This window comes from Sorex araneus, chromosome 6 (assembly GCF_027595985.1).
Source record: "Sorex araneus isolate mSorAra2 chromosome 6, mSorAra2.pri, whole genome shotgun sequence".
NCBI lineage: Eukaryota > Metazoa > Chordata > Mammalia > Eulipotyphla > Soricidae > Sorex > Sorex araneus.
In genome coordinates, this window is record NC_073307.1 from 115,298,720 (window position 1) to 115,326,102 (window position 27,383).

The window sequence follows — 27,383 nt, forward strand, 5'->3', positions numbered from 1 at the left end:
AAGCAAAGAATTACAAAAACCTGGAGAGACAGTACAGCCTGTAAGTTATTTTCTTGCATGCAGCCAATTGGGGTCCATACTTGGTACCACATATGATCCTATGAGTGCAGAGACAGGGATAAGAACTAAGTAGTGCCAGGTGTGACCCCCCCCAAAGCCCCTGCAAAAACATGATAACCTTTTAGCATCTCTGTTGCAAACCATAATGCCCAAAAGGAAAGAAAGGGTGGGGGAACGGGGGTGGGGGGGCAGGGCCAGGCCAGGTGGGAGGGAAACTAGGGACATTGGTGATGGGAATGTACACTGGTGAAGGGATAGGTGTTGGAACATTATATGACTGAAACCCAGTCATGAACAACTTTGAAACTTTCTATCTTGTGGTTCAAAGTTGGGTTTCCTGGCAATCAGTCCATCTTTTTAGGTACAATTCAGAATATTAAATTTATTAATATTAATATTTAAAAAGAAAAGAATTCCTTTATCACTGTCTATACTTAGGAAATTCCAAGGTCTCTGGGAGCTTTGAGCCAAGAACTTTGAATGAAAACTTAATGTATTTCTTACTCTGAATCACATTTTTAAAGCAGTATATATATATAGATAGTTTGAGGTCTGGCAATATACCTTGTAACCTATGTACCAAATTTTTTATAATACCTCTTTGAATTTTTAGGTAGTCTTTAAAAAAGTGTTTGAATTTATTGCTATAGAAGGACATATATGTAACTTTATAACATAATTATGTACATATTTATATAATAAAAAATTTATGTCAATGAAATACTACATTTTGGGACTTTTAGCTTTTTTACCCCATTACTGACTCCCTTAGCGTATTAAAATTAAGTAAAATTAAGTAACCATTCCAGTTTATTCTTGTGTTATACAGCCAAATCACAAAAACAGTATACATTAGAAAATCAATTATGCAAAGGAAATCTAACCTGACTTCAAACTGCATGTATTGGGGTCCCAGGGATAATACAGGGTGTATTACCTTATACAGTGCTTACCTTGCACTCTGGTTGACCCCAGTTTGATTCCTGGTACTGTAGATGGTCTGTGCCAGGAGTGAGCCCTGAGCATAGAGACAGGAGTAAACACAAGAGTCAGTATTCCCAGAGCACCACTTCGTGTGGCCCCTGCCCCCAAATGTTTTTTTTTTAATTCAAAAAAAATTTTATTTTTGCTTTCTGGGTCACACCAAATGTTTTTTTAAATGTATGTATAAAAGCAAAAGACTGACGTTATATGTGTATTTCTGGATAATTAAAATGTTGAATTTTTATCTTTTTAAAATCTGAATATAGAGTTTATTTCATCAGTAAATCTTTTAAGACAATGATACAATGGATCTTCATATTGAAATAAAACATGCAAAGTCAGCTGAGGAACAGTTGTAAAACAGCAACCTATGTTCTTGTCTGTCTGTAATGGAATTGTTTTTTTAAATATGAAATAAGTGATGTAATTCCCAATTTTTTATTGTCACTTTTTCACAGAGATGCTGTTCAGTTAAATGTGATTGCTACACGACAACTTATTCTCCTTGCACAGCAAATGAAAAATTTGGAAGTATTTATGCATGTATCAACAGCATATGCTTACTGCAATCGAAAACATATTGATGAAGTGGTCTATCCACCCCCTGTGGATCCCAAGAAGCTGATTGATTCTTTAGAGTATGTTTGTTTAAAATTTATGTACTTTTGCAACATCTTGAATCTCAAGTTTATAGTACTTGATCTATTTTTAAGTAGAGAAGGTGATATAAAAGATCCCTTTTCTGTCCTTTGGTGATTTTCAGTCTCTTCCTTTCTACTTCTCCACCCACCCACAATTACATACACATTTATATTCCATAGTCAGCAAATTATTTTATATTTGCTCACTCTTTTTGTCATACCCATTTATATCTAAATGACTATTGAAGTTATTATGGAACTTTTACTTTTGATCAAGTGTGAGGGCTGGAGGAAGAACTCTGAACGACTTATTCCATGATATCAGGGCCTCTAATATTTAGGAAATTACTTCTAGTTACTAATATGCAGCTGATATCCATAGAGATTAATTGCCTACTCAAAAACAAGGTTCTAATTTATTACAAGATCACCCAGATCTTGTTTTGCTTCGTGGAGTATATTTACAGAGAAGCCATTAGTTACTAGTAAATCAGAGGGCCTTAGTTTTTTAATTGATACTCCTAGTATTATTTCTGTTTTTAGAACTAGGACTCTATAAGCAATTACTGTATGAAAAGTATTTGTGAAGATTTGATGTATAGCGAATAAGTGAAATATGTTTATACTGTGGCCAAGATTTAATTTGCTTCAGCAGTGCTTTTTTATCAAGTGAAGCAGACAGGCTCAGAGAAAAAACAAAAAGGGCATTATTTTCTTTATAGATTAATTATGGAAGCATTCCAGTCAGCCAACATATCTTCATATATTTGTAAATACTTTCATAATATTTCTTTTTCTTTTTAAAATTTGTTCCCTCTTTTTTCCCCCTTTATTATTTTTCCTTTTTTTTGTTGTTTTCCATTAGCTCTCCATTCTTCCAGAAATGTTACCCACTCAAGTCAAATTATTTTCCTCCCAAGAGTGCTGCATAGTGTTCATAGCTGCCTCTAATTTTTTTCTTAAAATGAGCAATAGGTCTTTTATGCTAATTATTTTGAGGGAGCAGACAAATTGTTAAAAATGAATGAAAATACACTAATATACTTTCAGGGTGATTCCCTGGTTTGTTTCCCGATCCCATTTTATTTAACAGTCCCAAAAATCTGCCTCATTTTCCTCATAAATTAGTAAGCCAATGTACTTAAAAAGAGTAAGAGGACTGTAGAAATAGTACAGAGGTTAAAGTACTTGCCTTGTGTGGTGACAATCCTGGTTTAATCCCGGCACTGCCGGAATAAGCCCTGTGTACCAGTAAGATACACAGGGCACTAGGGTACACTAGCTATCACCTAGATGCTAAGAGAAGATAAATTAATTCATATCAGCTTTTGATACTTATTATATGAGTTATGAAAGAACTTGGTTTTTAGACTTTTCTTGCAGTATAGAAGATGTGAACCTGGAGTTGAAATTTAATGAAATGAAGACTGATTTATGTTCTGTAGTAAAATTTGGCAAATCATTTGAGTCAGAGCAGTAGATGTGTTTGAATGTGCAAAGTTAAGTGACTTTTCATTTTATGGTGAAGCATCTGAAAATAGTTCCATATGCAATTTGTTTACCAGGTGGATGGATGATGGCCTCGTAAATGATATCACACCAAAATTGATAGGAGACAGACCCAATACATACATATACACGAAAGCATTAGCCGAATATGTTGTACAACAAGAAGGTGCAAAGCTAAATGTGGCAATTGTAAGGCCATCAATTGTTGGTGCCAGTTGGAAAGAACCATTTCCAGTAAGTTAAAAATTTTTATAAATAGTTGGAATTGGGAATTTTAAGTCACAATTTTAAGAATGTGTTGGCAGTTGTTTAAAAGCAGGTGTTATTTACTAAACATGACTTACTATGATAAAGCTGTTTCAGTTTATAGAAGAGACTTTTTTGGTACATTTATTTTTAGTATATATAGAATTGCAGATCAAAAGTGTAAAAGCCTTTATTGAAAGGTAAGTTAAAAGTTCTGAAGTTTTGAATGGAAGGACAGCGTTTCCTCTCTTTCAAGTTCATAGACACTTACTGCACTTTTTAAAAAAATATTATTTTTTTATTTTTTGAAGTTTAGGTAGCATACTACAATAGTGTTAAAATTTATGATATTGATATACATGCATCTTCACCATCACCAAAGTGTCCAAGACTACTCAGCACTGTGCCACATCACCCCAAGTCTGCCCTTTTTTCCAACCCTTTTTCCCTTTACCCACTGCTTGGTTTCTTAGTTCTCAGTCACAGGCTGAGAGTATGTCCTCATTCAGTATTGTCTTTTCTTTGTTTTTATGTATCAGTACAACACATATAAGTGAGATCATCTGTAATTGCCCTTCTCCTTTGGACAGTTTTTGCTCAAAAGCCCATCAGGTCCATCGTAATTGTAGCAAGCTGCAAGAATTCATTTTTTCTTACAGTAGCTGCATAGTATTCCATTGTGTGTGTATATCACTTCTTTATTGGATACCACTAATAAATATTTTAAAATTAAGAAATTGTGTGGACTCTGATACGTCAATATTGACTTTTAAAATTATTTTCTCATTTTTCTTGTTGAAGTGAAGGGAACAGAAGTGAAAATATTCTGCATCTTATTTTATTGACATTTTAGTGCCTGGAAGATGCCTCTTTATATATACAAACCACAGGCCAAGAAGATACAAGCAATTTCTGCGATAATTTTCTATAGAAAATCAGGGTGAAGTATTTTACAAATCTCTAGAATAAGTGAAAATTAACAAATAAATTGACTCAGGAAAAACCGAGGTCTGCCTCTCTGATGGTAACGAGAATAGCATGTTTTGTTGCTTTGACAATCTGTTCTCTTTTATTCAGTAAATTTGAAGATTTCACTATTTCCCCTAAACTGCTGGATATTAGATCAGTAAATAGCAAAAGATAAAATAAACAAGTTTAGTAAACATATTTAGTAGATACAAGAATTTTTTATTGCAATCCTCTGTAGAAAATTGCATGACAGTTTCTTAGAAGAGAAAAAGTAGAATTCTCTTATGACCCAGCAATTCCACTTCTTGGCATTTGCCCCTCAAACCACAAAAACATTAATTCAAAAAGATATATGAATACTCATGTTCATTGCAGCACTTCACACAGTAGCTATTATGTAGAAACAACCCAGATATCCAGTGACAGATGAATATATAAAGAAATTGTGGTATATATGCACAATGGAATACTATTGCTGGTTTAAAAAATAGATGAAATCATGCAGCTTACTTCATTATGGATGTAACCATAGGGTGTTATGTTGAGCAAAGTTAAGTCAGAGGGAAGAGGTCAGATACCAGATGATCTCACTCATCTGTGGAATAGACAAGAAAATAGACAAAGCCAATTACCAAGCAGTGATGGGAAATGGGGGCAAATGGTAGATTGGACTTAGATGTACTTTGATGGTGGTGGAATGCAGTAATTTTGTACATAGATGTCACAAACTTTAAAACTGTTGTTAATCACCTAAACTGTAATGAATGTTTCTTAAAAAATTCTCTTTGCAGAGAGAGAACAGAATAGGTAATTCTTTGAAAATTATTTAGCTGTTTGCTATTCTTTAGGAAGACTGCTTCTCTTTGGGATGTGGATATTATTAACTGCTAGTTTTTTTTTTTTAATAAACTACCAAATATATAAATTAGATTTATTTATTTATTTATTTATTTTTGCTTTTTGGGTCACACCCAGCGATGCTCAGGGGTTACTCCTGGCTTTGCACTCAGGAATTGCTCCTGGCAGTGCTTGGGGGACCATATGGGATGCCGGGGATCGAACCCAGGTCAGCCGAGTGCAAGGCAAACGCCCTACCCGCTGTGCTATCGCTCCGGCCCCTATAAATTAGATTTTATGGTATATTTATTAAATTTTAGTTAAAAATCTCTAGTGTTATATTTCTAAATAAGTTTTTATTTTCTTTTTGGATTAGGGATGGATTGATAACTTTAATGGACCAAGTGGTCTTTTTATTGCGGTAAGTAAACATTTAGCTATATCTTAATATTCTTATTTTTTTGTTTCCTATATATCTTTGTATATGTTAAATATGCAAAGGATATACATTAAGCTATTGTTTTTAATTTCAATAAAGGCAGGGAAAGGAATTCTTCGAACAATGCGTGCCTCCAACAATGCCCTTGCAGATCTCGTTCCTGTGGATGTAGTTGTCAACACAAGTCTTGCAGCAGCCTGGTATTCCGGAATTAATAGGTATATGAGAGATAATGTTTCATTAAAGCTATAGTAACTCAGAAGATGGCTCACTGTAGTACTTGGTATTCTGGAACCCCAGGTTTTATCCTTGTCACGACATGATCCCCCGGGCATCACTGGAATTGAGCACTAAGCTGAGAGTAGCCCTACACCCCTAGAACCAGTGCTGTAGATTAACATAAATTGATTTCCTCAGACACATATTTCTCAGCATTCATTATTAATTCCTGTTGCAAAAAAATGGTTTGTAACAGTTTGCAGTTATCCCAAGTTTGAAATTTCATTTAAAAATCCTAAATTATTAATATCTCCCCAGGATGATTTTTTTAATTCAAACAAAATTTAGTATGAACTCAGCATATATAAAAGAGCTAAAATTCATAAATTGGCTTGTATATGTCAGGTATGGTACAATAAGGCAATAAAGTCTAATACTTCTCCAACTGAACTACTTCCTTTGCCAAATTACTAGTAGCATTACAGGTGACAACTTAGTTTTAAACTTTTTAGTGACTTTTTTTCCCAATCTGTCCTACTTTTGAAGGAAATATATATTACTGTATGAATATGTAGCTTCTGGTGAAGACAGGTATTCACTCTGTCATTAATTTTTTTGTTTGTTTTTGGGTCACACCTGGCGATGCACAGGGGTTACTCCTGGCTCTGCACTCAGGAATTACTCCTGGCGGTGCTCAGGAGACCATATGGGATGCTGGGATTTGAACCCGGGTCGGCCGCGTGCAAGGCAAATGCCCTACCCGCTATGCTATCACTCCAGCCCTAAGTCATTAATTTTTTTAAATTAAATCCTCTGAAAGGAAAATAATAGGGGAGAGTTTAGATTTTTTGTTATTTTCCTTATATTTGAAAATAGATACTCCTACTTATATAAGGAACAAAAATATTGAAAGAAAATGTACTTTGATAATTATTTGGTAGAGAAGAGGGGATTAAGGGTAGTAGTAAATAGTCATCAGATACAAAAATTAATCCTTGATGGGTAATTTTTGGGCTGGACCCATAGCACAGTGGGTAGGGCATTTTTCTTGCATGCGGCTGATCTGGATTCAATTCCTCCATCCCACTCAAAGAGCCCAGCAAACTACCGAGAGTATCCCTCCCACATGGCAGAGCCTGGCATGCCTACCCGTGGCATATTTGATATGCCAAAAACAGAAGTCTCACAATGGGGATGTTACTGGTACCCACTCGAGCAAATCAATGAACAACGGGATGATGTCCTACAGTGCTATGTATAATTTTTTAAAATAGTATGAAAAGGCATCCATCATCCTCAGAAGTGATAGGATTTACATTGGATAAGTTTGGTATCTTTTTGTGTTTTATCTTAATTTTTTGTCTTGCAGACCAAGAAACATCATGGTGTATAATTGCACAACAGGCAGCACTAATCCTTTCCACTGGGGTGAAGTTGGTATGATTTTACTTGTGTTTTTGAATGTCAGAATAAACATGAGAGAAGTAAGAATGTTCACTGAATTTTTATGTTAGAATAACCCATGAGATATTCAGGCTACCAGGTTACCAATTTATTCTTAATTTAATTACCATCTTATTATATCTACCAATGTTGCCTTTGTGTCACAAATTTTAAAATAGTCTTTTCCTTCTCACCTTTGACTGAATCTTACTGTTTTTCTGCTGTCAGCTACAGCAACCTTCATAGATAGTTGTAGTGTGGAAGCAATACCCTTTTTTCCCCTCACGAGCACAACCCTGTTGCTGTTTTTAGGCAACATTTTTAATAGCTACAAGAGTTGCTATATCACGGGAGAATAGCTAGTGGTCCCAAGAGTAATAAATGGTAGTAAGATATTTTGCCAGGATATTTTGTTATGTTTATTAATTTATATAAATTCACAGATTCATAGCAGGTAATATGAATGTTACTTGTTTTAAAATAGAAATAGTCTAACTGAAAGTCTACTATAGTACAATTATTATTTTTAATTTACTAGCTTATGTTTCAAATTTTAAGCAAAATACACACATGGCACTGATTTAATAAAAGGTCTTATTTTACCTCTAATTAGGCAATTTTTGTTACCCTTGTGACAGCTTTGAATTTTAATGTCATTTGTCCTTGGGGCTTTTTGTGGCATTTTAAATTCAAATATGATGATTAACCATACGAACATACGAGAGAAAATCCAGGGTGGTATTTTAATTTCATAATAATGATCTTGTTTTACAAATTTTAAAGCACTTAAATTAGCATTTTTTTGTAATTTTTTTGTTTCTAAGTTTAGTAAAATTCAAATTGAGCATTAACTTTTAGTGAATTATCTCAATATACATTTCCATTAAAGTATTAACATAGATAATAATAGATTTGATTGTGTTGACATTGCTTAACCTAAATTACAGCAGAAGTTAATTTTGGGTTGTTTTAAGCTTGTTGATGTGTGTTACTTTGATCAATTTAATTATTCATAAGCAAAGGATGATGATCTTCCTTTTCTTTTTAAAGTAAGTACAGTAATAAGAATCTGGAAAGAGGAACAGAAAGAAAGAAGCTATCATGAGAGGTGAAATAGAGAAAGTGACATTGTAAACTGACATAGGTAAAATATTAAAAGGATTTCTAAGTGAATTTTAGCCAAAATTCATTCATCTAATTAAAATCCACAAATAGTGGCAGTTCTGAAACCGCTTGAGTTCAGCAGTCTTAATGCCCACATTCTCTTAGCTACTTTAGAGAGTAGTTTTTCAAATAAGAGCACTCTGACATCTTTGGTAAATTATTTTGCTTTGTAAAAAACATGACTTTTTTTTTTCAAAACTTCATTACATGGTTATTATCAAAGCTGTTACACAACTTCTCTTCCTCAGAATATCATGTAATTTCCACTTTCAAGAGGAATCCTCTCGAACAGGCCTTCAGACGGCCCAATGTAAATCTAACCTCCAATCACCTTTTATATCATTACTGGATTGCTGTAAGCCATAAGGCCCCAGCACTCCTGTATGATACCTACCTCAGGATGACTGGAAGAAGCCCAAGGTAATGGTGACTAGCTCTGTCTTATCTGTTCCTCTGACTGTTAAACAACCCATGCTTACACTAAAATGCATATTAACTCTGTATTTGTTCTGCTTATGATAAGGCTTAATGGCCTTTTGTGAATGGAAGACTTTATCAGAAAAGCAAAGGTAGTGTTGTAATTCATTCTTGGATGATACGTTATTATCATGTACTGGTTTCTAGGTCTAAGTTTAGGTATTTTTTCTGAATAACAAATAACATTCAAAATGCTTTGACGCTTATTTTTCCTACAGGATATTATCTTATTCATTACTTCAAGATGAATCCTTTAAACCAAGTATTCAGGCGCCCCAATATTAAGCTCTGTTCCAACAACTTATTGCTTCATTATTGGAAGGGTGTCAGACATACAGTACCTGCATTATTGCTCGATCTTGCACTCAGGTTGACAGGTCAGAAACCGTGGTAAGAAGAATAGCAGTAAATACACTCTGTATTGGTAAGGTGGTGGAAGCTTGCTGGAGAGACAAAAAGTCGCTAGCATGAGCTTTACCTTTAGAATTACTAACCTGATTAATCACAATCACAATCAGGATGTTGGGGCATTTCTTAGAAATTGGGAGTATTTGGGGAGACTATGAATATCATTTACTAGACCCTTGATCCTCCAAAATCCCATGGTATAAGAAATGTCCAACGTCCAGGTCGTCATTGTTATTATAAGCTGAAATAGAGTCCTTCTGTCTTCCATAAAAACTTAGGGGTGAGTTTTACAGGGGATAAGGGTAAAATGTTTTCTTTGTGTGGATTGCGCAGTTTTATATGCAAAAACATAGGGTACATTTAGAAAATTACTTGAAATGTCTCAGGTGCCCATTCAGCTTATAATATGATAATTACAGTTTTTGACTAATTTCCCAGGTTGAGAATGTCATAGTTTTTAAAACAAACTTAATAAAAAATGAAAAGTTTATATTTTATAGTCTTTCTTTCTTCTACCTTTTCTTTTTTTTATTGAATCCCCACAAACTTGAAGTCCTTTTTCACCACACTTACAGTAAAAGATATACTACAAATGTTACTATAACATTTTAAAAAACTACATTGACATTATATGGAGCCTTTTGAGTGGAGAGTTAGGATTTGAGTATTAATGTAAAAAAGAAGATACTGCTGAACTTCCATCAGTTGCTCAAAAAAAATAAAAATGAGGTATTTTTCAGTTATAGTGTATCAGTGTCTGAGTTACAAGTAGGGATTTCCTGTGAATTCATTTGACTTTTCTTTCTGTTAGATATGGTAATATGTGAAAGGTGTTCAATTGAGCAACTTTAGGATAGGCAAAGAAAAAATTGAATAAAAGATCCAAAATCAATATAAATTATATTCAAGTTTTTCTAGAGTTATCTATAAAGCACAATACTTGTCATTGGCAGCATTCTTTTGTGACCAAAAGCAGGTGAATTTATAGGTGATGTTAATCCTTGCTCGATATTAATAAAGTTGTTGTAGGATAGGATACAGCAAAACTAGGTTAAAAAAAAAGGAGAGCAGATTAAATGTATCAAAGTACCTTAAGGTAAAGGAGCCTAGTAAGACTTTAAAAGTGAATGAATAGCCAAAGTTCATAAAGGATGTTGCTCCATAATGATCTGAAGCTTAGTGACTTAAAATAGAAACATTTTTATTATTCCTTCTAATTTATTCTTAACTCAGAACTAGGTATTTGAGGACAGTTTTAGCTTGGAAGATTTCCTGTGTGTGTGTGGTCAGATGGAGCTGAAAGGGGGCCTGTCATGGAATAGCTAGTATCATTGTCTTTCATATCATGGAAGTATGAGAATGAGTTCTTATATGAAGGAGAACCAATGATCTCTTCCAAAAAGTAGTGATAGGTAACTGAACTATTTGCAAGGCCAGTAACCTACCTCTGGAAGTCATGCAGCACTATTCTACCTCATTCTTTCAGCCACAAGTGAGTCACAAGTCCTTTAAGATTCAAGGAAAGTGAATAGAATCAAAGTGATGCTTGTAAGTAAGTAGGAAGAAAAGTATTGTTGCAGTCATTTTTAAAAATTCAGTATGCTATAGTCACATATTCTGTGACTTCTGGTCACAGCTATTTGTATTCCTTTTTCATGGAATGGACTCTTCCCTCATACCCCTCATCTCCTCAATCTCCATCTTCACCTGGGTTCAGTATTTGATCAGCTAAATCGTATACAATTGTGGATGAGACTTTTTAGAAGCGATTGTCCAAGTGTATAGTTCAAGTATTTATCTGAAAATTTGATAACTAAAGTAACAGATTATCTGCTGTTCTGCAATATAAATGGTAGAGAAGCATAGGAAAACAACTTTAAAATACTTCAGACTATTTTGTTAGGAAGGCTGGGGGTGTGCACAGGCAGGCAGAGCAATCCCTTGTCCATAACTGTTGTGAATTGAGGTTGTTTACGTGTTGATGGTTTCATAGAGCTTTTTTTTGACTCTTCTCTGAGACCCTTGACTTTGCTTTCTGAGCTATCCTCTTAATAAAAAATAGCCTGTGTTTGCAGTTGAGTAATCTACTTACCCCAATTCCTGTCCATAAATAGTTGGGAGTCCCCAAAGCAAAAGTTTGCAAACTTCCTGTGTAAAGGAAACTTATAAGATATTATAAATATCAAATACTAATTATGTATTCTATTTATATATTAAATATATTATAACTTTTGTTACAAATATTAATATTGTAAGCTTTGCATGCTATGTTTTTCTGTCATGATACTCAGCTTACCTGTTAAAAATTCCACCACCTTCCAACAACTTAACTTTGTAACAATACACAAAATGTAAATAATAGGTATTAATATTTCACTAGAATTTTATCCATATAGGTGAGTTTGGCACCTTTCTGTCTCTGTCACTTGAACATTAAAACCGGATTTCCCATTTATTTGTTTCTCTACTCTACTCCATTAGACCAGAGCCATATACACAAGATCTCTTTGAAACTTGCTCTTCTGTATCTTGGGGTTCCTTATGAAGTTGTTATGTGACAATACCCTTAAGTATTAGATCCTTAAATTTTTCTATCCTGACTCTTAAACAGTGGGTTTCAGTGAGATAGGTTTATAAGATCTGGAAAGAGCCATTTGTTTTTCTGAAAGGTTTCTGGGATACTACTTAAGATATTTTTGAGGTGTTAAAAAGAATCTTACATCCATATTCTGGATTTGAAGGAATTTTTATCTTGTTTTTTGACTGTGGGGGTTCAGGAGGTGGTTTTTTGTTTTGTTTTCATAACACTTAATTGTGCTCAGGGTGTACTCTTGATCCTGAGTTAAATCTGGTTGAACTCCTGATTGATCCTGAGTTCAATCAGGAATTGAACCCAGGTCTGCTACATGCAAGGCATGTGCCCTGCCCACCACCAACTTTTAGAAGGAAGTTCTTAAGGAATTCTTGGTTGCCATTCTTTTTCTTCAAATTCCACTCAAGTTTTTGTTTACTTTGGGAGGAAGAACAGGGGTCCACACTCAGCTGTGCTCAAGGCTTACTCCTGGGTCCTTGCTGAGGGATCACTCCTAGTGTTGCTCTGGGGAACATATGTGTTACTGGGGATCAAACCTGGGTCTGCTACATGCAAGGCAAGCACCCTACCTGTTGTACTATCCCTCTGGCTCCTCAAATACTTTGCTTTTAAAGATATCTTTATTCTCTTTGAGGAAAGTTTCCTGACTAAATAACTGTTAGCACACACTATTGCTAGAGCCAGTATTCCATGCTTTAGATTTTTATTCCTAAACCCTCACTTCCAGTACTAAGATCTGCTCACATTATCTGTGCTGCATAGCAAATAGTCTCAAATTTATGTGTTATCTTAGAATAATACCACTGTTATGTCTCAAAATTTCTATGGGTCAGGGATTATAGAAGGCTGGTTAAATGGTTTTGACTCCAGATCTTTCAGGGGGCTGAAGTCAGATAGGGACTGGAGCAGCTACCCTCAAGGGAAATGATAATGGCTAGGAGGATGCAGACTGAACAACTGGGATGGCCCAGCATATTTCTCTGTTGTGTAGTTTCAGAGTCTTCCCATGTGATCTTTTCACACGGGTTAGTTTGGGCTTCCTAACAGAATGGCAGCCTCAGGGGAGTTGGACATGGCAACTGAAGGCTTCAAGGGTGAGTATTCCAGTGAACAAGTCTTAAAAGCTCTATCACCTTTTCTAATCTCAACCTTGAAAGTCAGCAGTTTCACTTTCAATTTATTCTCTTGGTCATAACTACCCTCACCTTTTGATGTAAAAGATAGTCAAAGTGAAATTATAGGTGAGTGTATAAGATGAAAAATAATACTGTCATCTTTAGAAATTAGAATCTGCTCCAAATTGGAAGCATCAAATAAACAATCTGACCTGAGGTTTATACTTTCCAGGACTTTCTAAGTATCAAATAGGTCATTGTCCTCTGGGAACTAGGAGTGTCACCAGCAAGAGAGAAATTATTTTGGCAATTTTACAACTATTAAGTGCAAAGTAAAACTAAATATTATATGCTATTTAACTTGTTCAGCTATTTACTGAGAAAGTTATTGGACTTTGTATTGAGAAATGCTTTCATCTACATCAAACCAGTATTAGTCATGTCATGATAATGTCCATTTTAGTCATTTACATTCTGAATGTCAGATAAAAAAATCTGACTTGCTTTATATCTTGAATAATTTTAAAATTTCATACAAGTAATATTAAAATTTTTTTTTTGTTTAGTCACTGAAATTGCTAAGTTATTTATGTTTGGGTTTCAGGAATACAATGTTTCAACACCAATACCTTCACCAGTTTTCTTGACAACATTTTTCAAAAACATGCATCGTGTGTTGCTACTTACTAGTAACTGGAGACTAGGCATGCATGATAGCAATTATATATAGGAATGGTACAAGTTTTCTGTGATTAAATATGATAATACATGTTAATAGCAAAATAGTTAAGCTAAATTACTCTACCTTGAAATTTAGCAGATATTTTGTCATTGTTAAAATTGTCATATTAAGAAATACAAAAGGCACATGAAATAATTTTCTGCATCACTAATCATCAGGGAAATGCAAATCAAAACAACAATGAGATGTCATCTCACACCACAGAGATGTATCAAAAAGAAAAGGAATAATCAGTGCTTGTATGGATGCAGGGAGAAAGGGACTCTCATTCAACTGGTGGTGGGAATGTCGACTGGTCCCAGCCTTTCTGGAAAACAATATGGACATTCGTTAAAAATCTAGGAATTGAGCTTCCATTTGACCCAACAACTCCACTTCTTGGAATATATCCAAGGGCCCTAAAACAAAATGAAGAAATGAAGAAGGCATTTGCACCCTGTGTTTCTTTCAGCACTATCCACAGTAGTCAAAATCTGGAAACAACCCAAGTGTCCAAGAGTAGTTGATTGATTGGATAAAGAAACTATGGTACATATACACAGTGGAATATTACTCAGTCATAAGAAAAGATAAAGTCATGTAATTAGTTGCTCCATGGCGGGTCCTAGAAAGTATCATGCTGAGTGAAGTTAGAGAAAGTGACACAGAATGATCTCTTAGATGTGGGATATAAAGAAACATAAAGGAGAAATGACAAATACCCGGAGACAGTGCAAACAAAGAACACGAGAACTGTTCTTTCCAAGTAGGAAACATGTCAAAACATCCATGGTGAAGGGAAGCATTAAACTGGGAAGAGAAAGTGGTGCTGAAAGGTGGTAAAGTGCTATATATGAAACCTATCAGTAACAGTACTGTAAACCAGTATAAAAGTATATGTGTGTGTGTCTGTGTGTATTAAAGTGTGTGTATATATAGAGTCATAGAAACAGACTGACTGGAGGGAGGCAAATGGGGTGGGGGTATTGGTATTGGGAATTGGACACTGGTGAAGGGGATAGGCGTTGTAAAATTGTATGCCTGAACAACTTTGTAATTTATGGTGACTAAGAAATAATTTGTCTAATGTGGCATATTTGAGTGCTAGGGAGATAGTTTAAGAACTACAGTATATGCTTTGCATGTGGAAGCGCCAGGTTTAACCCCTGGGACTATGTGATCCATTGAGTACCAAGCTGGAAGTAGTCCTCTCCCCAATCATTGTACCAGGCATAATAGCCCCTGGGTACATTAATAACCACTAGGTACAGGTGTAACCCTCTCCCCCAAAAACCAAGATTGTTTTAATGCTCTCCCACTCCTCAATATTTAATTTTAGCTTAGTTCTGACCTCTTTGAACTTGCCCTATTGGTGAGGGGTGAATTTGGGGGCCTTCCAAGCAGTGCTCAGGGGACACTCCAAGCAACACTCAGTCAGCTAGGCTACAATGGTTTAATGTTTCAGCTCAGTGATGCTGTGTCTACCTTGGTAGTATTCTGTGGCCACCAGGGCCACACCCACATTTAGGGCTGTCTGAGGTAGTAATTGAAGGTCTTGTGGTGCCAAGGTTTGAACTTATGTCATGTCCTTGGCACATGACACTGATTGCTGAGCTATTTCCCCAGCCCATGAATTGCACTTCTTTATATGTGTGATTCTTGGTGAAGGGTGATTTTGTCCATTTAGTGAACACTTAATAACATTTGAATATTTCTTGTCAAACCTGGAGAGAGATTCTAGTGGGTGTAGAGTGAATATGCCACCTACAGTGCTACTCCAACAAAGAATCATCTGACCTAAACTATAGGAATGAAGCTGAGACTGCTTTTGCCAGATCATTTCACATGATCATTAAGGTTTTTCCTTACTCTAAGAGGGAAAAGATGGGCTCAAGTGGCACAACACATGCAGTTCTAGGATTTGTCCCAAGGACCATATTGTCTACTGAGCACTGCTAGGTGTGGCCTTGGTGGCCCCTCCACCCCACCTCCAAAGATCTTGCTTTACTCTAAAGGATTGTGTTCTTTTGCAGGTTTTCAGAATATAGAATAATTATTTAGAACATAGTTGGCAGTATAATCCCCATCATCTGCTTTTGGGGGATATGTTTAACCAGAGTGATGGTACAAATATTTAAGTTTCTTTTTATCCCATAGTACTCAGCCTAGTAACTTTTGTCACTTGATAAAAAATTTGTGAGCTTTACAATTAAACATAGCCTTTGAAATTGTCTTTCCCCTCCAGTATTTTTGTGTATTATTTTTGAACGACTGAATTTTTGGTTGGTTTTAGGATTAACTGTCACTTGAATAAATTAGAAGATAAGACTACTTGAAAGTTAGTGTAAAAAGGCAGAAAAACTTCAGTAAGACATGTTGCTTATGTTAATCAACAACGTGTATGTATTCAAGTGTACATCTGGGTGTTACAGTAGATACTGATTTATAATGACAAACCATATCTTTTTGTTATCCCTCCTGCCTCCCCCCCAATACTTTCTATCTAGATGAATTTTCCTGCCGAATATATAGTGTTTGATTCCCAATAATTTTTTTGGTATTTAATGCAGGTTTTATTTTAGAACTTTATTTTTTGCATGAATTACAGCTTTTCTTTCATAGATATGTTTTCTTTCATTTTGAATTAAGTGTTTCTTAAATATATGAATGTTTTAAAATTGCTTAGCTGATGTTGTTTTGATTACCCCTCACCCACACCACTCAACTTCCAGTGTTCTCATTTTGTCTCATTTTCACTACGTGTAAAGGCTAACTTTGGGTTTTTCTAAAGTGCCTTGTAATGCTGATTCTTATTGTGGGAATATAAATAGAATCCTTCTAAAGTATTTCTCTGTAAAGTATTTTTCTTTTGTCAGAGTTAGAAAGTTTGGGTTTATTTGTTTCAGAAACACTTTTTCCTACTTAGGTAATTATCATCGCATAGATGTTACTGCTTGGGGGATAGGTAGTGTTTTGAGATCAATGACTTATAGTGATTCATGACTTATAAAATGATAGATTTTAAAATTGAGGTCTAACATTTTAAAAATAAACAAGTACTAAACTTCCCTATTTCTATAAGAATATGGAAGATTTGATGAGGTGAGCAAATATATTGAATTTCTATTTCAGAAAGCCTTCAGCCTGAGTCATTGATTTCATGGCACATCCAGACAATCAATGGTGGTACCTGTCAGCATAAGAGAGAAATTGTTATATATATGTATATATGCATATGCGTGTATATGTATATATATATGGTAGTCAGATAGTTCATTAAATTAAAACGAATATTTCTGTATACATGACTTTATGTTGTTGAGATAATATAACACTACATAGAAAATCTTAATAAATGGAGCTAAAAAAAAGTAAGGGAATACTACTTGAGAATATTCCTTTTAGTTCCCACTGTTAAAAATTTTTATCTTAAAGTATCATATTTCCTTTGAAAATTATTTTATCAGCAGTCCTCTCCTTAGGCAGCACTAAATTTACTGCTGTATGACATCTCCCCTCATTTTGGATATAAGATGCAGAAATATTCTTATTCTGGTTTGGTACTCTTGTTGAATTACATATTAAGATTGTACTGTTAATGCCTCAATATGGTACTCTGGGTAGTGATGACTTTTTTATCTTGTCTGCAAAATATGGATCTGTTTATTTTTCTTGTAATACAGGATGATGAAAACAATAACCCGTCTTCACAAAGCTATGGTGTTTCTTGAGTATTTCACAAGTAATTCTTGGGTCTGGAATACTGACAATGTCAATATGTTAATGAATCAACTAAATCCTGAAGATAAAAAGGCGAGTATTTCCTGTTTCATTTAGAAAATAAGTAGTAGACTGATGCATATTTAGAGACTTGAAGTAGTTATTTTGTGCAATTTTTGTTCAATATATAATCTCATCAGAACACCAATCATGATTATTGGTGGTAAAATGAAGTTACTTTAATTTAGAATTTATAATGTAAAAAAAATTATGTGTTTGAGAGTGGCAGAGATATTTTCATAGTCATTGAAAAGTTGGTTCTTTTCTCTCCTCTAATACCAGACTCAAAGAGAATTTTGACCTTTTTATTTATTCATTCCCACTGCCTCCCCCCATACATATGTTGTGTTTTGAGCAAAACCTATCAGAAGTAGTTTTACATCTCTTTTTACATTCTACATTTTGTGCTTTGTTTAAACAAGCTGTGTTCTTTTTAAGGTCACTATAGGTGCTTTTTAAAAAGCTTAAATGAAGCATTATCTATAGAGCCTCTTCCTTTAATATTTAGAACCTTTGAGGTAATTTTAACTGTGATTGCTACCCCACACTGGCAATATCGTTATATATTACTTTATTTAATTTTATTTTCTTAGTGAAGAAGATAATTTTTATTGAATAAAACTTGCTTAGAAAGACGTGAGAATAGAGAAAGAGGGGAAGTGTGTTCAAGAGGGAACACAGGCTTCTCCTGTGAAAATAAGCAAAGAAACCTAGAGACAAGCAAGCAAGATACATGTTCAAGGGAGAACGTGGACTTGAAGAACAAGTATAATGTAGAACTTTATACATTAAAGTATTATGCAATACTTTAGTTCTTAGATTATTTTGTTCAGTTTTATTTAGATTTATGTAAAGTATTTGCTTTCGTTCTGTGCTCTCAGATCTCTTTAGGATCATTTTCTTTCTGCTTGAAGTATAAAGTATATCCAGAATATCAGAATATTATTCCATAGGGAAACTATTTGTAGTGAACTGTTTTCTTTCTTTCCCCCTACCTTGACTTAAGCACCTTTAAATAAGTGTGTTTAAATGGATTTATCAAAAAATAGTTTAATAAAAGAAAATTGTTTTATCTCACAGTGGTGAGCATTGTCTGAGGCATTTCTAAGCGCCTTGTTGCTATAGTCTTCTGTGTTAATTGTTTTAGTTTACTGCACTTAGTGGGCTTCTATGCTACTTTCACATATAACTTGCTGTGCTCCTTCCTACTGGGCTGTTAGTATTGTGGAATTTGGAGGTGTTCCATGACCACGCACCCCAGGAGCTTTAGAACTGGATGATTCTTTGGCTTGATGTCTCTTGGGATTAATCTTGAAGACTTGATGCAGGGTCCTTTATATGGGGTGTGGGATCTGCCCTTCTCCCAAGAGGACCCAGGATTTTCAACCCAAGACTGATGTACCTAGGAGTTGCATCGGCCTGGCATCTCTTTTTAGATTGTGAAACTGAGCTCTTTTATATGCAAGAGGCTATGGGGTGTAAGTGCAGCTGTTGGGACTTTAGTGGGGCAGGAACTTGGTTCCACTCCCTCTTGAGAGGGCGCCAGTTTTCAGCCCAAAGACTGGTGTACCTGGGAGTTACATTTGTTTGGGATCTCTTCCGAGATTAGATTTACAAACTCTTATTTTTGTCTGACCTGCCATCTGTTTCACCCTTGTTTCTATAATATGATACTAACATGTCAATGATAATCTTTTTGTGGCATTGCTTTTTTTTTTTTTTTTGGTGCTTTACCTGTGGACACTCTCCACTCTCCTCAGCCATACAGATTTAGAGTATTCTATTATTTCTGCATGACTTAAGTCCCCATGTTTTCTGTTTTTCTCCCTATCAATGTGTGTTGTGGGTTAATTTTTTAATTTTGACACTGAAAATACAAATTTTCATTTTTTTACCTTTTTTTAGAAATACTATATAAGACCACTTAGGGGGGACCAAAGCTTTATAGTCAGCTGCCTTATTTGCACAGTCTTTAAAGCTGGTGTCATTTACCAGGATCTCAAATTGAAAGATTGTGGCTTCTGATAATTAGTGTTTACTGAAGTGGGCCGTACCATCTCTAGCTCCTGGGGCCATTACTGGAATGGTCCAGTGGAGGGTTGTAGAAGTTTCTAGTGCAATTAGCAAGGGCAGGGAGCGTATTTTCTGTTTATTCGCTTAAAGAAGGTAGATTTCCACGGAAGCACAGTAGGGTTTTTTAAATTTACTTTTCTCAAAAGGCAATGATAGGTGATATAAGTTTGAGAACCTCTTTGCTAATTTCTTATTTTCTCCCATAATTTTTCTCCTTCATTTTTTTCCACCCAGTGCATAACACATACTGCTCTTTAAGACAGTATTTACTCAAGTGAAGAAAAAGAAACTCCCCTCAGGCCCTCTTTGAGTTTTTGCCTCCTATATAAATAGTAACTCTCTTGATTTATAATACCAAATATTTGTTTTATTCACTTTAACTTTATACACATGATTTCATACTGTATTTTTTATTCTTTTGTTAATACAGATTTAAAGAATTCGATTAAGTAGACATTTTGAATTCTGAAAATTTTTAGATAGACATTGTGAAAAAAATTACCCTAAAAAGTGACCTTTACTCTATCTTTTTTTTTTTATTATTGTAGACCTTTAATATTGATGTTCGGCAATTACATTGGGCAGAATATATAGAGAATTACTGCATGGGAACTAAAAAATATGTATTGAATGAAGAAATGTCTGGCCTCCCAGCAGCCAGAAAACATCTGAACAAGTAAGTTTAACATATGTTTATATTTCATCTTTATTAAATATTAAGGTACTTTTTTGGATAAGCTGGTATATTGCTATGTCACTGTCATCCCATTGCTTATCGATTTGCTCGAGCGGGCACCAGTAATATCTCATTGTGAGACTTATTTGTTACTGTTTTCGGCATATCCAATACGCCACAGGTAGCTTGCCAGGCTCTGCCGTGCGGGCTTGAAACTCTCGATACCATGCTGGGCTCTCCAAGAGGGGCAGAGGAATCGAACATAGGTTGGCCTCGTGAAAGGCGAACACCCTACCGCTGTGCTATCGCTATACTTTGGAGTTGGAGCTACAATTTAGCTAAAGATAGTTGAAACTTTTATCTTTATCATCTTTATCAAGAAGCTCAGGTTAAATTTAGTTCTAGAAGACACTTATCTTTTTATTGCTACTAAAACTAAACATATTAGAAAATAAAAAATAAGAGTTCATTAAATATTTTTTGTGAGGTACACTCTGAGGTGCTCATAGCACTCTTCGCAATGCAGTGCTCTGGAGCTGTTCCTGGCAGTACTCAATACAGACAACCATGCAGTTCCAGGGATTGAACTTAGTACTCCTACATGCAAAGCATGCACTCCAGCCCTTGATCCATTTTCCCAGAATCTTCAAGTTTTGTTTTCTTCTTGACTATACTCAAAAATATTTTTTTAATCACTAGTATTTCACATTTAATTCTTTCAAATAATTTCTTTTCTTTTTTCTTTTTTTTTTTTATTAAATCACCATGTGGAAAGTTACAAAGTTCTCAGGTTTATGTCTCAGTTATACAATATTCAAACACCCATCCCTTCACCAGTGCCCATATTCCACCACCAAAAACCCCAGTATTATACCCCCCGCCCCCACCCCCTACCCCCTACTGTATAACTAATGAATTTCACTTCATTTTCTCTTTACCTTGATTACATTCCATATTTCAACACAAAACTCACTATAGTTGTTGGAGTTTCCACCCAAGAGAGACAGACCTACTACCAAGGAAGCATCTGATAATTAGTTTTCCATTGCTGGGAATGAAGAGATATGTAGCCCCACTGCTACAAGTACATAACTCTTTTTTTTTCTTTTTCCTTTTCCCTTTTTTTTTCCCCCTCATCCCCCTTCCTGCGCCTCAAAGTATGGTGTACGCCACGCCGCGTCGGCCAGCGTGGGGCTTTTGCTTAGTTCACAGTCCAGAGAGGTGGCTGCTACATTAATAACCTTCAATATTTCAACAAAAACTTACTGTTATTATTTGGAGTTTCCCCCCCAAGTCAGACCTGTTCAAAAGGAATCGTTTCACATTGCTGACAATTATAAATGTTAAATGTTAAGGGTTTGGATTTCTGTATAAAGTCCAGGGAAAATTCTGCCAGAAATTGCATAGCCCAGCTCACAGTCCCAGTGCATTGCTTTAAGAAGTCTCTGGAATCAAAGTCTTTAGGCGCAGAGGGTCCTCAAAAATATTTTTAAAAGAGGTAAAATAAGGTCATACTACAAAGAATATTTTCTTTGTAAAATAGTTACATTTATTCCCTTAGATTCTTTATAAAAGTAATACTTCCTGATTGGAGGAAAAAACCCTTCAGAAAATAGAAGAAGAAAAATTATTGTTAATTCAGAATTCAAACACAAAGTTAATTTTAACAGTAACTAGTTCTTATTTAAAACATTTTTATTGGGGTACCAGGGTTTACAATACATAAAGTTAATGGTATCAGTCACATGCTCAAAAGTCAGGTGAACAATCAATAGAAGAACTTACATATATAAAGAAAAGCCCAGTATATTCATAGCAGATTTATCAAACGAACCAGAAGAGAACAGAGAAGTATAATACAAAAGCTCAATGAAATGAACAACTAACCATGAATATTCTATCCAGCTAGATTATCATTCAGATTTGAAGAATGATACAGAGTTTCATGGACAGACAAAAGCTTAGGGAGTTAATAGCCTCGAAACTAGTTTTGCAAGAAATGTCAAAGAACAGGACAAACATTAGTGTCTCTAAAATGTTTGCTGAACATGATGGCTGCTTGGTGCCTATGTTACAAACCATAACACCCAAAAGGAGAGAGAGAGTAAGAGGGAATGTGTCTGCCACAGAGGCAGGGTGTGGGAAGGGGTGGGGGTGACAGGAGGGACATTGGTAGTGGAGAATGGGCACTGGTGGAGGGATGGGTATTCAAACATTGTTTGTTTGAAATGTAATCACGAAAATTTGTAAGTCTATAACTATCTCACGATGATTAATTAAAATAAAAAGAATTTTAAAAATATTAAAAAATAAAGTGTCGATAGAATGATGTATACATCAAAGATTCCTTTTATATTAGATGGGAAGCTCTGGGAGTAGTACAGAGGGCATGTTTGCTTTACCTACAATACACTTACTTCTTAGGATGGTATTGGGCACTCGGAGGGATACTCAATAATGCTTGTTGAGTGAACAAATTTTCATTCCCAATATACTGTTATAATTTTTTTATGTGTGTGGAGGTCTACTATATTATGTAGTAGACTGCTATCTAGAGTCTGAATAGTCAGGTTTGTGTTTTGCTAAGTTTCTAACTTAAAAGTTCTCAATTTTAAGGGACTGGAGCAATAGTACAGTGGGTAGGGTGCTTGCCTTGCATGCAGCTGACCCAGGTTCAATTCCCAGCATCCCATATGGTCTCACGAGCACCACCAGGAGTAATTCCTGAGTGCAAAGCCAGGAGTAACCCCTGAGCATTGCCGGGTGTGACCTAAAAAGCCAAAAAAGTAAAGAAGTTTGAAATTTTTAAATAAATACATATTTGAACTTTGATTAGATTAAAAACTAACCATTGTTTTGTTATGCCATCAGACATATTTAAGGAAATCTTATAAGTTTTTTATTTACTTTCCAGGTTGAGGAACATTCGTTACGGTTTCAATACTATCCTTGTGATCCTGATCTGGCGCATTTTTATTGCAAGATCACAGATGGCAAGAAATATCTGGTACTTTGTGGTTAGTCTGTGTTACAAGTTTCTGTCATACTTCCGAGCATCCAGCACTATGAGATACTGAAGAGAAGAATTAAGCATTAGAACATCTATGTATATGGTGGTCTGAATGAACAAATGTAAAATGTACTGAAATCATCTCACCTTTTGTCAAGACATTAAACCATCTTAGATCAGAGTGTGAAATAAATTATGGTACATTTTATGTAACATTTTAATGTTATCCTCATAAAACTTAATGAATACACTGTAATAATGCCAGCTCAAATCTACAGTAGCCACAAAAACCATAACTTAACATTTTGATCCCTGGGGAGAGGGGTGGGGAGAGGTAGGAATGGGGTAGTAGGAGCACTGACCAGTTTAACTGTGCAATTCTGGAACCATATTAATTAAAATATGCCTTAAAGTTGTGCATTTCTAATTCTGATATTTAGTGCAATGGAAAACATTTATTTGGACAGGAATGGTAGCTAAGTTGGTTGATATTTTGTTCTTCAGTGTTTGACTTTTTTTTTTTTTGCATTGAAGTGGATTTTATTTTTGTTAAAATTACAGCCAAACTATTTTTACATCAGTCCTGTAAGTTATTGAACTGTCTCTCAGACACGAAAGACATTCTGTAATTTTTCTTTTCCAATAAGAGATTTGTATATTATTTTTCTGTAAGCTGTCTTTTGCTTTCGTAATCAGAAGTCCGTTGCAACTCTAAAGTTCTACTGAATCTAAATGGTTTTGAAGATCCTTAAAAATATATACTGTAATTTGAAAGAAAATGTTATGAAATTCAGTAAGATTGTTAGTGCAAAAAAATAAAAGGAATACATTGTTCCCACATTATGACCAGTCGAAAAATAGTCTTGTGAGATTTTTGGATTTTTTAAGCTAAAGAATTTCTTGAGATTTTTGTGGGGATGTGACTCATCATACTTGTGTGTTCCTCCCTCTTGAAAAGCTTATGATTTGTTATCAGTAAAAACTGAAAGTGCATTATTATGGAAGAATGTATTTGCAGATTGTCATAACATTTGTCATGTGTGTAAACACATACTAATTTTTGACCTTGAGAGCTGAATTCCTTTAAGAGAAAAATACATAACATGATGTGTATAAAATTAAATAAAGGAATTTATTTACATACCACATAAAGTAGCAATCTGTTGAATGAGTTTGAAAATATCATTTATTTTTTCTGCATGTGGTTTTAGCTGTAGAAAAGAAATAAACTATAGAAACATGTAATAGCAACAGATTAATGTATATTTTAATGATACATTGTAGTTCCCTTTAACCCTGTGTAGTAGTTAATTCTCCTTACTGTTTTAAAATACATTTGATTTAATAGATTGATCAGCATAACATTCTAATTTAGCTGATCAAGTTGTACTATATATAAGTCAGCATTGTTATCTTGAATATGTTCAGTGAGGTCAATTCACAATACAAAAAGTTACATAGAATTTTGTCTTCAAATATCAATTTAAATGCAGTGTATAAGAAGTTTATTTTGTTAATGTGAGAAAAACTAAATGTAAAGGAAATCACCTTCTTCCATGCAGGTGTAATGTTGGAAAGGAAAAATGCTGCTTCCTTGTCGAAGCCAGATTTTCTGTAGTAAAACATTTAAACATTATTTTGAAATAAATATGTAATAAATATATAGAGATATAAAAGTTCTTTGGCTCATGATGCTAGTCTCTGGTCTAGGACCATACCTTGTTTAAGGTGTGAGAGACTGTGACGAGTGTCGATAATGGATTAAATGATGCCTTTGATTTTAAATTGGTCTACATAATTAACTATAGATGCTCTATGCATTGAGTATTCCATCTCTTTAAATATATTTCCATAATGTTTTAAAAACATGCTCACATTTGTTTGATTTTTATACTTTTGCTGAATATATCTAGAATTAGATGAATTGCCTTTATGTCTTGCAAAAAAATCAGGTACAACTTTGATAGGCATATGAAGTACATAGGAGTATGTCTTCTCAGCTGTGTCATTATTTTTGTAACTCAATTTAAAGAAATAGTAACTGGGAGGGTGCTGAGGCCATTGAATTTTGTTTTGTTTGTTAAATCTAATGAATAAAGTACTATGTCATACTGGAGTCTTGCAGTTCGAAAATTAATATGAAAAGTATGAGGGATTGTTAATCTTTATGAACTAGACTCTAAATTCAAAGATTTTGCAAACTTTTGCTTGTGTCATTCACTAAATATGATTTTAGTTCTTTTTGATTATATTTTCTACTCAAGCTCAATTTTAACAGAATAGGCTATTAAATAAATTTAACATTTCATTTGACTCGTTTGATAAAGCTGTATTGTATAAATTTTTTGTTTTGTCCCCCCCTCTGTTCACTCTGGATTCCTACAATTCTGGCATCTGTAGACGTCAATGTTGACATCATTGTGAATATATTGATATTTGATTTGGTAACATTAATGTGTCTTAAAACAACGCACGTGTATAGCAGTGCATTCTTTGTCTTAAGGATGGTATAAAATAAGCATTGTTTGAATTTATTTGTGCTTGGAATCAGGGAGGAAAACCTTTTTTGTGTTTTTTTAGGAACTAGTTTAAGGGCTTTTTGTTTTAAATGTAAGTTGGTAATCTTTTATAAAAAGCAAATTCAAGCATTATAGGGTGTCTTTGTAAATCAGAAAGTAATAAATGAAACCCTACATTTCCGTTACAGAATTTGTTGTATTTTCCTATATTCTGAAAATTACTCTGAGGTTACTTATAAGATAATGTCTTTGGGATTATAGGAAGCTGTTGTCATTTATACTTACTATCTTTTTTTATGGTATATTCATTATATCTTAATTTTATTTAATTCCAGTTTTTCCAATAGCATTTTAATAATTGAAAGTTAGGGTAAACATTTTTGTTAAGGTGTTATATTTGTGTATTTAGCTAGGATGAGGTGAATTTTTTATTTTCTGTACCAGGAGACTGCCAGATCCAAAGGCTGTCTCAACATTGAATTTATAGCTACAGTTTTACTCACTTACTCAGTTAGTATAAGAGATCATTCATTAGTAATACAGATTAACTAGGATAAAAAAGAGCATCATTCCCCAGCAGTGCTGGACTAAAGCACTGAGTCAATCAGGCCTGTCTGGCTGGACTATATATCACTGGAAGTGGTCCCTAGCCCCCTGAGTACTGTTTGAGAGGTGCCCCACATCACCCAACAAATGGCTATCAGGCTGTAAACAAGGGAATGTAAATGGTTTTCCAAACATGCTTCCAGCCTGATTCTAAACCGTAACTTGAAACGATTAACTTGACTTGCTCCTTTTTGAGGAAAACTCAACCGTTCGTGTGAGAATCTAGGAAAGGAAAGTTTGCTGCACAATTTGATATTAAAACTAACAATCTGATGAAAGAAATATTTTCTTACTGAACTTAGTTTTTGTCTTAAAGCATTTTCTATTCATGAATGTGTTTTTTTTTTTATGGTGGTATCTTAGCATATTTCTCTGCTACCCTTAAGATTCCTAAATAAGTCATCTTTGTCAATTCAGCATAGTTGTGCAAAATTGTTAAATAATTCTTTTTTAAATTAAAGACAAATTTGAGTAACACTAAGTTTGATGTGCTGCTTTGAAAGTTAATGAGTCTAAAGTTCATTTATTAGGACTGAGATATAGCTCAGCATTAGCTATATCTCAGCATGAGGTTTTGCCTTGCATGTATAAAGGATTGATCCCTGGGACCACAAATAAAATAAAACGTACTTAGAAAAATATAAGTGTGAGTTTAGTATTTTACTGTGGATCTGAACTCAGAGTAGGGCTTTAATTGTTTCATTGCAAATCATAGACAATAATTTGTTGTTGTTGCTGTTGTTTTGGAGCTATATCTAGCAGTTCTTAGGATTTACTGCTGGCTCTGCAGTCAGGGATCACTCCTGGAAGGCTCTGGGGACCATAGGGAATGCTGGGGATAGAACTTGGGTTGGCTGTGTGAAATGCAAGTGCCATTTCCTCTGTACTATCATT

General features: G+C 34.6%; 1 protein-coding gene across 3 annotated transcripts in view; it reads left to right on the forward strand.

The window, feature by feature from the left end:
* FAR1 (fatty acyl-CoA reductase 1) overlaps positions 1-26,966 on the forward strand; it is a 61,884-nt gene extending 34,918 nt beyond the window's left edge. For 2 of the 3 annotated variants that reach the window (XM_004613583.3, XM_055141508.1), the window contains exons 4-12: positions 1,503-1,682; positions 3,251-3,428; positions 5,623-5,667; positions 5,785-5,903; positions 7,274-7,341; positions 8,760-8,931; positions 17,509-17,638; positions 20,227-20,354; positions 23,269-26,966. In XM_004613583.3, the coding sequence (XP_004613640.1) occupies positions 1,503-1,682; positions 3,251-3,428; positions 5,623-5,667; positions 5,785-5,903; positions 7,274-7,341; positions 8,760-8,931; positions 17,509-17,638; positions 20,227-20,354; positions 23,269-23,431 (1,183 nt within the window). In that variant the 3' untranslated portion in view covers positions 23,432-26,966. Of the gene's footprint in view, positions 1-1,502; positions 1,683-3,250; positions 3,429-5,622; positions 5,668-5,784; positions 5,904-7,273; positions 7,342-8,759; positions 8,932-9,206; positions 9,379-17,508; positions 17,639-20,226; positions 20,355-23,268 lie in introns of all 3 variants that reach the window. The other variant, XM_055141506.1, reaches the window with a different exon arrangement.
* The last annotated feature ends 417 nt before the right edge of the window (positions 26,967-27,383 follow it).